The sequence below is a fragment of the Trachemys scripta genome, chromosome 19 (genome assembly GCF_013100865.1).
Source record: "Trachemys scripta elegans isolate TJP31775 chromosome 19, CAS_Tse_1.0, whole genome shotgun sequence".
Classification (NCBI taxonomy): domain Eukaryota; kingdom Metazoa; phylum Chordata; order Testudines; family Emydidae; genus Trachemys; species Trachemys scripta.
Window position 1 is genome coordinate 11,027,351 of NC_048316.1, and position 10,375 is coordinate 11,037,725.

General features: G+C 40.5%; 1 protein-coding gene across 10 annotated transcripts in view; it reads left to right on the top strand.

The window, feature by feature from the left end:
• The window catches only part of KIF1B (kinesin family member 1B), a 137,525-nt gene that overhangs the window by 62,178 nt on the left and 64,972 nt on the right, over nucleotides 1-10,375 (top strand). For all 10 annotated transcript variants that reach the window (XM_034753468.1, XM_034753471.1, XM_034753469.1 and 7 more), the window contains 4 exons: nucleotides 5,263-5,342; nucleotides 6,008-6,114; nucleotides 7,491-7,574; nucleotides 9,254-9,434. In XM_034753468.1, the coding sequence (XP_034609359.1) occupies nucleotides 5,263-5,342; nucleotides 6,008-6,114; nucleotides 7,491-7,574; nucleotides 9,254-9,434 (452 nt within the window). The remainder of the gene's footprint in view (nucleotides 1-5,262; nucleotides 5,343-6,007; nucleotides 6,115-7,490; nucleotides 7,575-9,253; nucleotides 9,435-10,375) is intronic.

Sequence of the window (10,375 nt, forward strand, 5' to 3'; positions counted from 1 at the left end):
TGTAAGACTCTTAATGTCCAAAAATGGCTGAGAGATCTAATGTTCCTTTAGAAAGCGAACACTTCTGAGAGCAGTATCTCTTGCTCTATGCTAGGCCACCGATTCAGCATTGACTCAGATGTGCTACCAACTAGCTTGCCAGCACCACTTCCTGCAACAACTGTTGCTTAGTAATGCTGCCATTAAATCACATCCCAAGATGTTCTGGCTCCATTTTCTTCATGAAACATCCATTAATTTGTCACTGAGCATTCATAGTCATGGAGGGGAGCAGTGTTCCTTTAGTCCATATCAATAGTTCTACTTAAGTGTTAGTGAAAGGTGAAAGAGGCACAACTATGGAAATATGATAAATCTAATGCCACGTGAACGTTTTCATGAGAAGAGGGAGCTGTGGGAGGAGTTATCCATGCAGTGAACACAGTAATTATTAGTTACCAGATCTGGAACGGGACCTTTCTCCCCCCTCAAAACAAACCTTAGCCTAGTTTTTCGATTGAGACTTGGGCATCATTACCTAAGTGTGTAATAATAAAAAATCTGAGAACTGCAAGTGTTGTGTTAACTGGGACCCTTCTGAAGACTTTGCACAGAAGCCCGGGAGGGCAGATTTATTGATTTGCCTTTAGCTGAAATGATATGTTGTTTTTCCTGATGTGTTTAAATGAACATGTTTCACTTACAAATGGTTTTGGTTTGTCCTTTGCAACTTACTACTAAAGCATCTAAGGTTCATAATATTTCTTCAGTCTCGTGAGACATTTCCTTGAGGTTTTTTTTTTTCTCTTCTCTCACATTGTGGATCATATCACCATATAGATTTTTCCTGAGAGGCCATCAACTCTGTTTAATGACTCTCTTGATGCTTTTTCAGCTGACCAGGTTTGTGTATGAAAGCTGTTAGGGATGTGTAGTTGCTTCAATAGAAGTTAGCAAGTTCTGCCTGTGGAAATATGTACTAGAGAAAATAAACCCATTAGACCACTGATCTGTTACTAGTCCCCTCTGCTTCTGTTCCTTACTGCCTGTCTAGATTAGTTTTTATAGTTCTTCCTGTGGTAATTGACAGCTGTAGCTGTGAAAGTATTGGCGCTCTAGATAGAAAATTAGAATGTTTTATAAACCTTTTTTACTTCAGAGGCACTAGTATGACTCTATGATACTTCATATTGGTGCCCATCTCTGCGGTATTGGAGAACTTCCATAGTATCTGTATCAGCTTTACAAATCGAACGACATAAAATTGTCTGTCCAGTTCCTGAATGAAACGAGATCCACATCACAAACATAACCATCTCCACAATTTGCTCTCTTGATGGCAGGGTACTGTTTGAAATGAGCTGTGGAAACTGAACTATACTGTCCACCCTGGAGGAGTGAGAGTAGGGGAGGTCCTTCTAGATCCTTGAACACTGGGCATGGGACATTTGCACTGATGTCTATGGGCGTATCTATTGTGCCAAAAAACAATAGACTTCAGGGTGGTTGAATTGCCCATTTTACCAGTACCAAAAACATCTTTCAAATTGCCAAACTTTCTTGATTAAAAAGCTTTCTGATTTATGGTTACCCAGTGACAGGGCAGTCTGACTTTCATTAAAATCTAGTATAGGCAGACCTCGACTTTATGACGTTTGACTTGCGCCGAATGGCACTTTTGACATTTCTGAATTGACACCCTGATTCCACTTAAGACCATCAGTTTTGACTTTACGACGCTTGGTCCTGCAATGGATTGGATTGTGGTTCTGAGTTATGATGTTTCGATTTACGACGCAATTTTCAGGAACCAATTGTGTCATAAGTCTGAGGACTGCCTGTGCACCAAAATACACACATCTAAACCACAAGGCACTTTTTTCTAAATGTCCATACTGTGTAAATCCCTTAATGCTATTTGTAGTAGCTGAGCTCTCGTGTAGGATTTGGCGTCTTTCAGTAGATTACAACAGCAGTTCCTAACTCTTCTACAACTCTAAATGCCTTCCTGTTGCTCACTGAGCAGCGGTAATGCAGTGTGGCATATCTTCTCTTGTAGTCTTTGGTTAGCTTTATCTTTTTTGGGATGAGGAAGGGTCCTGTTTAATTTCTGTGCCCCCTCTAACTCTGTCACTGGGCCACAGAGGCTCCCTTCAGAGCAGATTATTCCATTAAGGGTTGCTGGTAAGAGGAGTCACTTCACTCTGAACACACTTCCCGAACACCCACTAGGACTGCTGGAGGGGAATCCAGTCCTCTATGCTCTGGATCCTTGGAGTTTCAATCTTTGGGAGCCTGAACTGAGTCCAGCTGCTGCCACAGTTTTGGGGTCTCTAGCCACAGTCTCAGGGCTCAGACTTTCTATCGGGCACCTCTGCTAAGTGTTGGAACCCACTGTCCAGCCACCTAACTCCCAATGCTGACCCTTCAGATTCTCTGGTGTTTAAACTCACCCCTCCCCCAGAACTCCACCATAAAGGTATGACACTTCTGGTTACATTTAAACTCTCTGTGGCATACAGTAGTTGTGAAGCAGTCAATACACACACAGGCTTTTTGCTCAGTCTAACACTCCTGTGCTCTTATCTTTAATCATGTAAAGTACAGGAGAGTACAGTTCATACAAAACGAACATCTGCAACAGTGATATCCCTCACTTTCTATCTCACCCTTCCCTTATGAGCCCTTGGAGAACCATCTGAGTCCAGGAAGGCAGGCAGTGTGGCACTCATTCAAATTGGGCCCGGCGGCTCCCCTGTTAGGCTGGCTGGACCAACCCAGAGCAGTGTTATGTGCCAGGGGCAAGGTTGCAACGCTTAGAGCAGGGAGCTGAGCCCAGCCAGCCTTGTGGGACTGGAACTGCTTCAAGTGGGACAGAGGCCTTTGTGGGGCAAAGCGGGGAAAGTCCCGCAAACCCGAGGACTATTTAGAATAGTGGTTCTCAAACTTTTGTATTGGTGACCCCTTTCACACCGCAAATCTCTGAGTGCAACCCCTTATAAATTAAAAACACTTCTTTATATTTAACACTGTTCTAAATACTGGAAGCAAAGCATGGTTTGGGGGTGGAGGCTGATGGTTCGTGACACCCTCCCATAATTGAGAACCCTGATTTTAGAAGATATGCCACATGAAAGCAAACAAGCCATAGAAAGGGCAAAAGGCTGTACATTCAAAATGGAGTTTGCAGCCTGACACACACATGGTTCATAATCTCACATTCAATTCATAAATTGTACAGACATATTCCCAAATTATCTGACTTGCTCCTCTCTGATCTCTTGCTGGTTGGTATGTTTTTTGTGTTGACGCTCAGCCTATCTGCTCTCCTATTGACTTCTCTTAACTTTATTCTTTAACCTGCATGGTGCCTTGCCTTGGCTAGATTTTCACACCAAGGCCACAGGACTTGTTTGATTCCAATGGGATGTTTTCACCAAAGAAGGTTTGTTTTAATCAGTTTAGATTTTTGTGAAGTTCTAAACTGAGATCTCTGGCTGCCTGTAGCAGGAAGTGTCAATAGGTTAGAATTTTTCACATCAAATAGCTCGAAAACAGAAGCAAAAAGAGTATCTTCTTTATGAAAAATTTATACAAAGGATTCTCATATATTAGGTACTATAAAACAGAAAAATAATATATCCTGCCAACTTTGTATTTTTCTTTGCGTGACTATGCAGATTTCACCCTAATGTGTACTCCGATCATTTATTTTTTCATAAGAAATCCTGGATTTCTGAGTGCAGTAAAAATTTCAGTGTATGAATATTTATTTACTAGTAAGTGCTGTCATTTCCCCTTTATTTCCATTTATCGTTTTCATAAATAAACCCCATTCAAAGTGAATTAGTAAATTGATATGTGGGTACTTACATGACTTCAAGGTCACTTTCTGCACTGGACTGACCTCCCATATTTGTTCAGCTAACTCCCCAAAATTTTGAAGCCCAGAAACAATTTATTGTTGGATGACATAGCTGCCTGGGCATTTTGACTTTCTTGGACAGCAAAGGATTTTTTTTTTCTCTGACCCAGTTTGACTGGGTCTGTAGTCTATAATCCTATTTGGTGCTAACAGTAAGCCAAACACCATTCCTTTCAGACACTGTGCTCAGTCCACACTTCACTATGGACAATATGAAGTCCTTGTTTGTGCTGGAGAATGCTTTTCTCAATGGTGGCTAGTGGGCGCAGTTTTAATTTGACAAGGCCTGTCCCATCCCTGGGGCCATAGTTCCTATTGCTAGTGCACAGGTGCCATGTAAATACTATACTTTAATTTCTAGGTGAAGGTTATTGCTTTGTCTCTCACAGCATGCATCAGCTCAGCTGTCTTGTCTCATATCATAGAATCATAGAATCTCAGGGTTGGAAGGGACCTCAGGAGGCTTAAAGCAGAACCAATTTCATTTACATATCAAAGGATATGTAAATATCCTTTGAGCTTCCATGAATTGTATGCTATTACACATCTAACAAGTAAACTTCTTTTGGAGTTACAATAAACTGATGGACATTCCTAAGGGAATGACCCAAACAGATCATCTGCTTACTAATACAGTTGTAGGTTACAAGAAACTGGCTTGTTAATATTTTCAGTGTCCTTTGGTCTGATTCTTGTTTCTTACCCTTTCTTTTGTGTTCTTTAAACTGTGATTTGCTGCTATCTCATTGGCCAGATTTTCACACCAAGGCCATGTGACTTGTTTGCTGATTCCAGTGGGGTGTTTTCACCAAAGAAGGTTGGTTTAATAATTGTAGAGACTTAAGTTGAGTAGCATAGTAGATGAAGAGATTCTTAGCTGCTTGTATGAGGAAGCATCAGTAGTTTAGATATCCTTTCCAGGTTTACTAGCTCTGGAGATGGAGCATAAGGAGGGTCTGTTCTTTATATTTAAAAAAAAAAAAAATCCACAACAATCTAGCATTTTCACACCAAAGCATATGGAAGAATGCTGCTGTTGAACTTTCCCTCCCTCTCACCTTTATCAAGATTTACTGAGACAAGGAATCTGTAATTCTTCAGTTTAAAATATTTTCTTCACTGCATCCTTTACCTAGAATATCAGCCAACTGGAGCTGTTAATCTGATATTTGTCCCCTATCCTGAGATGGGTCTCTGCCTGTGTGAAAAAGTTTGCATTTAATTTAGAAATGTGGGTTTTTTTGGAGAAATCTGGAGTTTCACTGATATATATGATGAAGTGGTTTGGTTCCTTTACCGTCTCCAAAGCTGTTGAAGGTACTCAGCTCTCAATTAACATGTTCTGTATTTTGTTGCAGACCCCTCATCTTGTGAACCTCAATGAAGATCCACTCATGTCAGAATGTCTACTTTACTATATCAAAGATGGCATCACTAGGTGAGATTTGGCTCTACTACACTTAAGACTTCTTGTTAAAGGGACATCAGTTTAAATTACACTTCTCTGTTGAACTGTTTTACCTGCTGTTGCAAGTAACACCTAAGATTACCATAAATTACAGATTAGAGAAATATATTTAATTTAGTTTAATAGTACAGTGTATTGTCACTCAGCTTCCCTAGATGTTTTCCACTGGGTCTTTCACAGAGCAACAAGAAAGAGAAACCACTTTGAAAATATAGGATGGTGTAATTTATAGTAAAACCATATAAAATGGTTGGGGGACTTGGGTAAGTGGAGTACTCAAAACTGCTCAGCTCTATAAAACTGGTTGGATTTCTAGTGTTGCCTTAAATTAAACTGAAAGTAGTTCTCCATTCTTGTTTTTTTCCACACTTCTCCCTTTTTAAGCACATCACTCAAACCCAGGTATATTATTTTCTTGGCTAGCAGTGTAAACACACGCTTAATGAAATCAGTCCTTGTTCACATGCGCAAGATTAAATTTAAGGATGCATTTTCTCAGCTCTTAAAATGTAAGGGATAGATTTAATAGTCTGTAGTATTTTATTCCCACCATAGCCAGAAAAATGTATCTGCTGTATGGGCTATAGAGTAGACAATGTTTGAGTTGTGACTAAAATGCTTTTTATTGGGTGCAGGGTTGGACAGGCAGATGCTGAGCGGCGACAAGACATTGTGCTGAGTGGGGCTCACATTAAAGAGGAACACTGTCTCTTCCGAAGTGAGAGGAACCACAATGGTGATGGTGAGATGGCACTTACAATTCCTACGTATAAATGCAGGAGTAAGCGCAACTTTCCCCATGAAAGTGGTCTTCAGCACTGGATAGTTTGAGTCTTTCAAAAAACTGATCTCTGTACTAGCAGCTGTGGTCTGAAATGTGTGTCTGAAGTGTGGAGGGGAGAAGAGCTGAGAGGCTAGATGGGGTTTGAATAGCCCTTGTGCATCAGATCAGTGAAGTTATTTTCTCTGTGGGTGTAATGACTTAGTTATTGGAGATGAAGCTATAACTATAATAATGCAGTACTAAGATTTTACATTTTTGTACTACATCCATTTGGATCAGATGGTAGCACTCTTGCTTTGGGCCAGCATTCATATCCAGTCTTGATCCTTTGTGTTGTGACCAGGTGGAATGTGTAGTACAGCTTAAACGAATTTTACACTGTTAAAGGTGCTCTTCTTTGGATGAGACTATAAATGGTGTTTCCTTCTGTCCTGCTCTGGGTGACCGGGTTGCCTCTTGAAAAGTGGAACTGAACCCATGATAGGGCTAGTCGGAGGATAACAGTGGGAGCTCAGGAACACCTGAGTTTTAATCCTGGCTTTGACCAAATCCCTCAGTGGTCTGAGACAAATCACTTACCCTCTGCTTTAGTTCCGTCACCTATAATACAGGGATAATACTTGCTTATCTTGGATATTGAGAATTTAGTGTTTATAAGGGGTTATTTAGGTTATTGCTATAGAAGTATTTAACTTTTACTTGCTACAACTCTGGAGTCTTAGCCAACGTTCCTTCTAGTTTCCAGTGGTGTTACTGAGGCAAATATGATCTAATCATGAGATGCTGAGCCCCTGTGACTCCAAGTTATTTCAGTAGGAACAGAGTGCCGAGTAAGTCTCAGGATCAGGCCCATAATGCTGGTCACATCTGCCTACAATAATTGCAGTGCTGAAATCAATTACAAAGAAATTAAAGTGCTGATGGGTGAAATGTACTAAGTTCATTATTCAAACCTTATAACAAGGCATGTATGTGCCTGACCAAGGTTTGGGCAGTGCAAATATCCAGTATGACAGCACAGTCATTACACCTGTGAAAAAACGAGGAGAAAAAACAAAACAGTCCTAGCAAATGTGTTACATGGATACCTGTACTACCTGGGTGGTCAAATACTGGCTGAAAAACTGCGCCACTTTGTCATGTGCTGCTATCCATTCCTAACCAGGATGTAATATCAAAGAATAATCTCCCTGGAATCTTTGTGGAGGATATAGGGAGCAGTGCGTTGTCTGCTTATATGCAATGTGTTGGTAGGCTTTCTGCATTTCCTCACTGTGGGACATTCACTAAATAAACTGAGTTCTGTGGCATTAATGCTGTTGTGTTTCTTCTAGTTATTGTTACTCTGGAGCCTTGTGAACGGTCAGAAACATACGTCAATGGCAAGAGGGTTGTACAGCCTGTGCAATTGCGCTCAGGTAAGAGACTTCAGAAGTGTGAGGTTGGTTTTTTTTTTTTTTGGACAGATTGTTCCTCAGGAATTGTCCATACAGGATATTTCATGTGGGACTAGTGAAGAAAGTTGGATGCTGTTAAAGATAAGGGATGTATTATTATTATTATTATTTTTTTTTGTAGTGGAGGTACCATATAGGAGTTAACCTCATTTTCGCCATTAGTGTCTGTTCCTGCTTTTCTTTTTCTAAAGCCCTTCAGATTGCAACAGCTCAAAGATGGACTTAAATGATCACTGCAACATAGGGCACTCTCTGCTTGCTTCTCTCTCCCTACATACTTTGATATTCTTCCAGTATGTATTTAGCCAAGACTGCTGCCCTTGGCAGTTGCAGTGTGAGAGAACAGACAGACTGCCAGCTGCTGATGGAAAATTCCCAGCTTCTCTGGCACAGCTAAGATGTGACCCCATGCAGGAGTACAACAGTGACTCTCCTTCCTTTTTTAACTCTACTAAGTAACCTGGTTAGATCTCCTCATGTCTCAGGGGCCAGGGAGAGTGGCTTTCATAAATTGTAAGTTTGAGACCAGCAGGGTTCAGTTTCTTCTAAATCATGAGCATATGTTCTTCTAGTCCTGAAATGCAATCTAGTGCAATGGAGTCTGGAGTGTAAGTGGGTGCTTGCAAGGAATTAAGTGAATCAATTTCAGCAGAATGATGGTCGTGGGGATGGGAGTTGGTTTCCAGTCTCTCTTCCAACCATCCCACTCTTTTGAAAATGCAGGTGCAAGCCGGGCATGTCTTGCAGAGGGGGAACTGCTACTCCTGTTCTTTCAAGCTAATTTATTTTTATAAATAGCTTCCTATATATCTCTTTTCAGTGCCTATTTCTTGACAATTACATTATTAAAACTATTGATTAAAAATCATTAACCTCTTTAGAAGGTGGTTGTTTTACTAGTAGGTTCACAGTGACCGTCTTGATTGCTCTGGAGGTTCATTTATGTTACATGGAGAGAGCAGAAGTATTTTATCAATTATGCTAGGCACTTGTTTTAAGTTTCCTGTACATCTGATTCCTGTAACACTTAGATGCAATTCTTGCCTTACCACTTAACTGTGGCTCTTACTTATGCTATGGAGAATGAAATAAATGTCTCCCCAGAAATTCCCCTGATTAGGACTTGAGTAGAAACTTAAGTGACATATCAGGCAAATCTCTACTTTAAAATGTACAGCATTCATTCTTCAAATGGTTGTGGTTAGATTATCTAAAATAGAAATGTTTGTGGGGTGGTTTTTGCCCATGATTTCTGCACCTCTTTTAAAAAAAATTAGTTGACTAGCTTACTTGTTATAGCTGTCAGTCCATCAGCAAGTCATTCTTTATTTTGTGGTATGGTTCTGCAGGGGTTTAAATCTGGCTCTATAGACAGGTTTTCTTATGTGACATTTTCTGGGGCATGCAGTGGGATGTACAGTTTAACCTCCTCTGCAATAAGTAGGGTGTTCCTTTTGCCCATTTGGCCACCTACTACTAAAAGTTTAAATATTGTCCAAATTCTCATTGGGAAATCCTGTCTTCTGATGCTCTGGTTACCTAAACAGCTTAGAGTAAACTTCATTGGATACTAAACTTTGTCTCAACCTGATTCTGGAGTTCTTACGCTAAAGAGTTAATTTTTTATGTTACTGTTTTAGGAAATCGTATCATCATGGGTAAAAATCACGTTTTCAGATTCAACCACCCTGAGCAAGCACGAGCAGAGAGGGAGAAGACTCCATCAGCTGAAACTCCCTCTGAACCAGTAGACTGGACATTTGCTCAGAGAGAACTCTTGGAGAAACAGGGCATTGATATGAAGCAGGAGATGGAGAAGAGGTAAGTGGACTAAACGAACTGTTGTTTTACTTGGCATGTCTGATATATTTCGTTAGACCTGTTTAGGGTGGCACCAACTCTTACATCAGTCTGAAGTTAATGCCTGCTTTTCTCTAGGAAAGACTGGTTAATTCCTACTTCCCTGTGAAATGAGGGCACCAGAGACAGACTTTGCCTCCCACTTTAAATAAAAAAAAAAAAAAATCCAGACAAAGCTAGATTAACACAAACATACGCCTCTTTTGTATCGTAGAGTGTCTCTGAAAGAAATTTGCCCACATCTTTCTATGATCTAAAGCTGTATCTGCCAATAAAGCCCTCTGCTCCCAAAGTGGAGGATCAGGACACTTGCTCATGTTTGTACCTCTTTTATTTTAGGAGTCTACTTCTTTAAACCGCCATTTATGCCCCCCCCCCCCCCAAAGCATCAAATTTATGGTCAAAGCAGGGAGTATCGGGGGAGCAATTGGATGGTCTCTTGGCACATCTGTTCTTAAACTGCATAATCTTCCAGCATTCCTTCATTGTCAATCTGGGACTTCCCTGAGTTTTGCCTCCACAAAGCTGTCTGCTCATAAGGGTTAAGAGGACCAGAAATCACTTAGATACGGTGCTCTAGGTGCTCTACTGATGGAGACTGCTCCTTTCCTTGTATTTGGAGGAAACTAAACTCCTGGGTTGTTAATAAATCAAACTATTAAATATACAAACTAGCAATAGTACTTAGAGCATAAGCTTTCGTGGACTACAGCCCACTTCTTCGGATGCATATAGAATGGAACATATATTGAGGAGATCTATATATACACACATACAGAGAGCATAAACAGGTGGGAGTTGTCTAACCAACTCTGAGAGGCCAATTAATTAAGAGAAAAAAAACTTTTGAAGTGATAATCAAGCTAGCCCAGTACAGACAGTTTGATAAGAAGTGTGAGAAT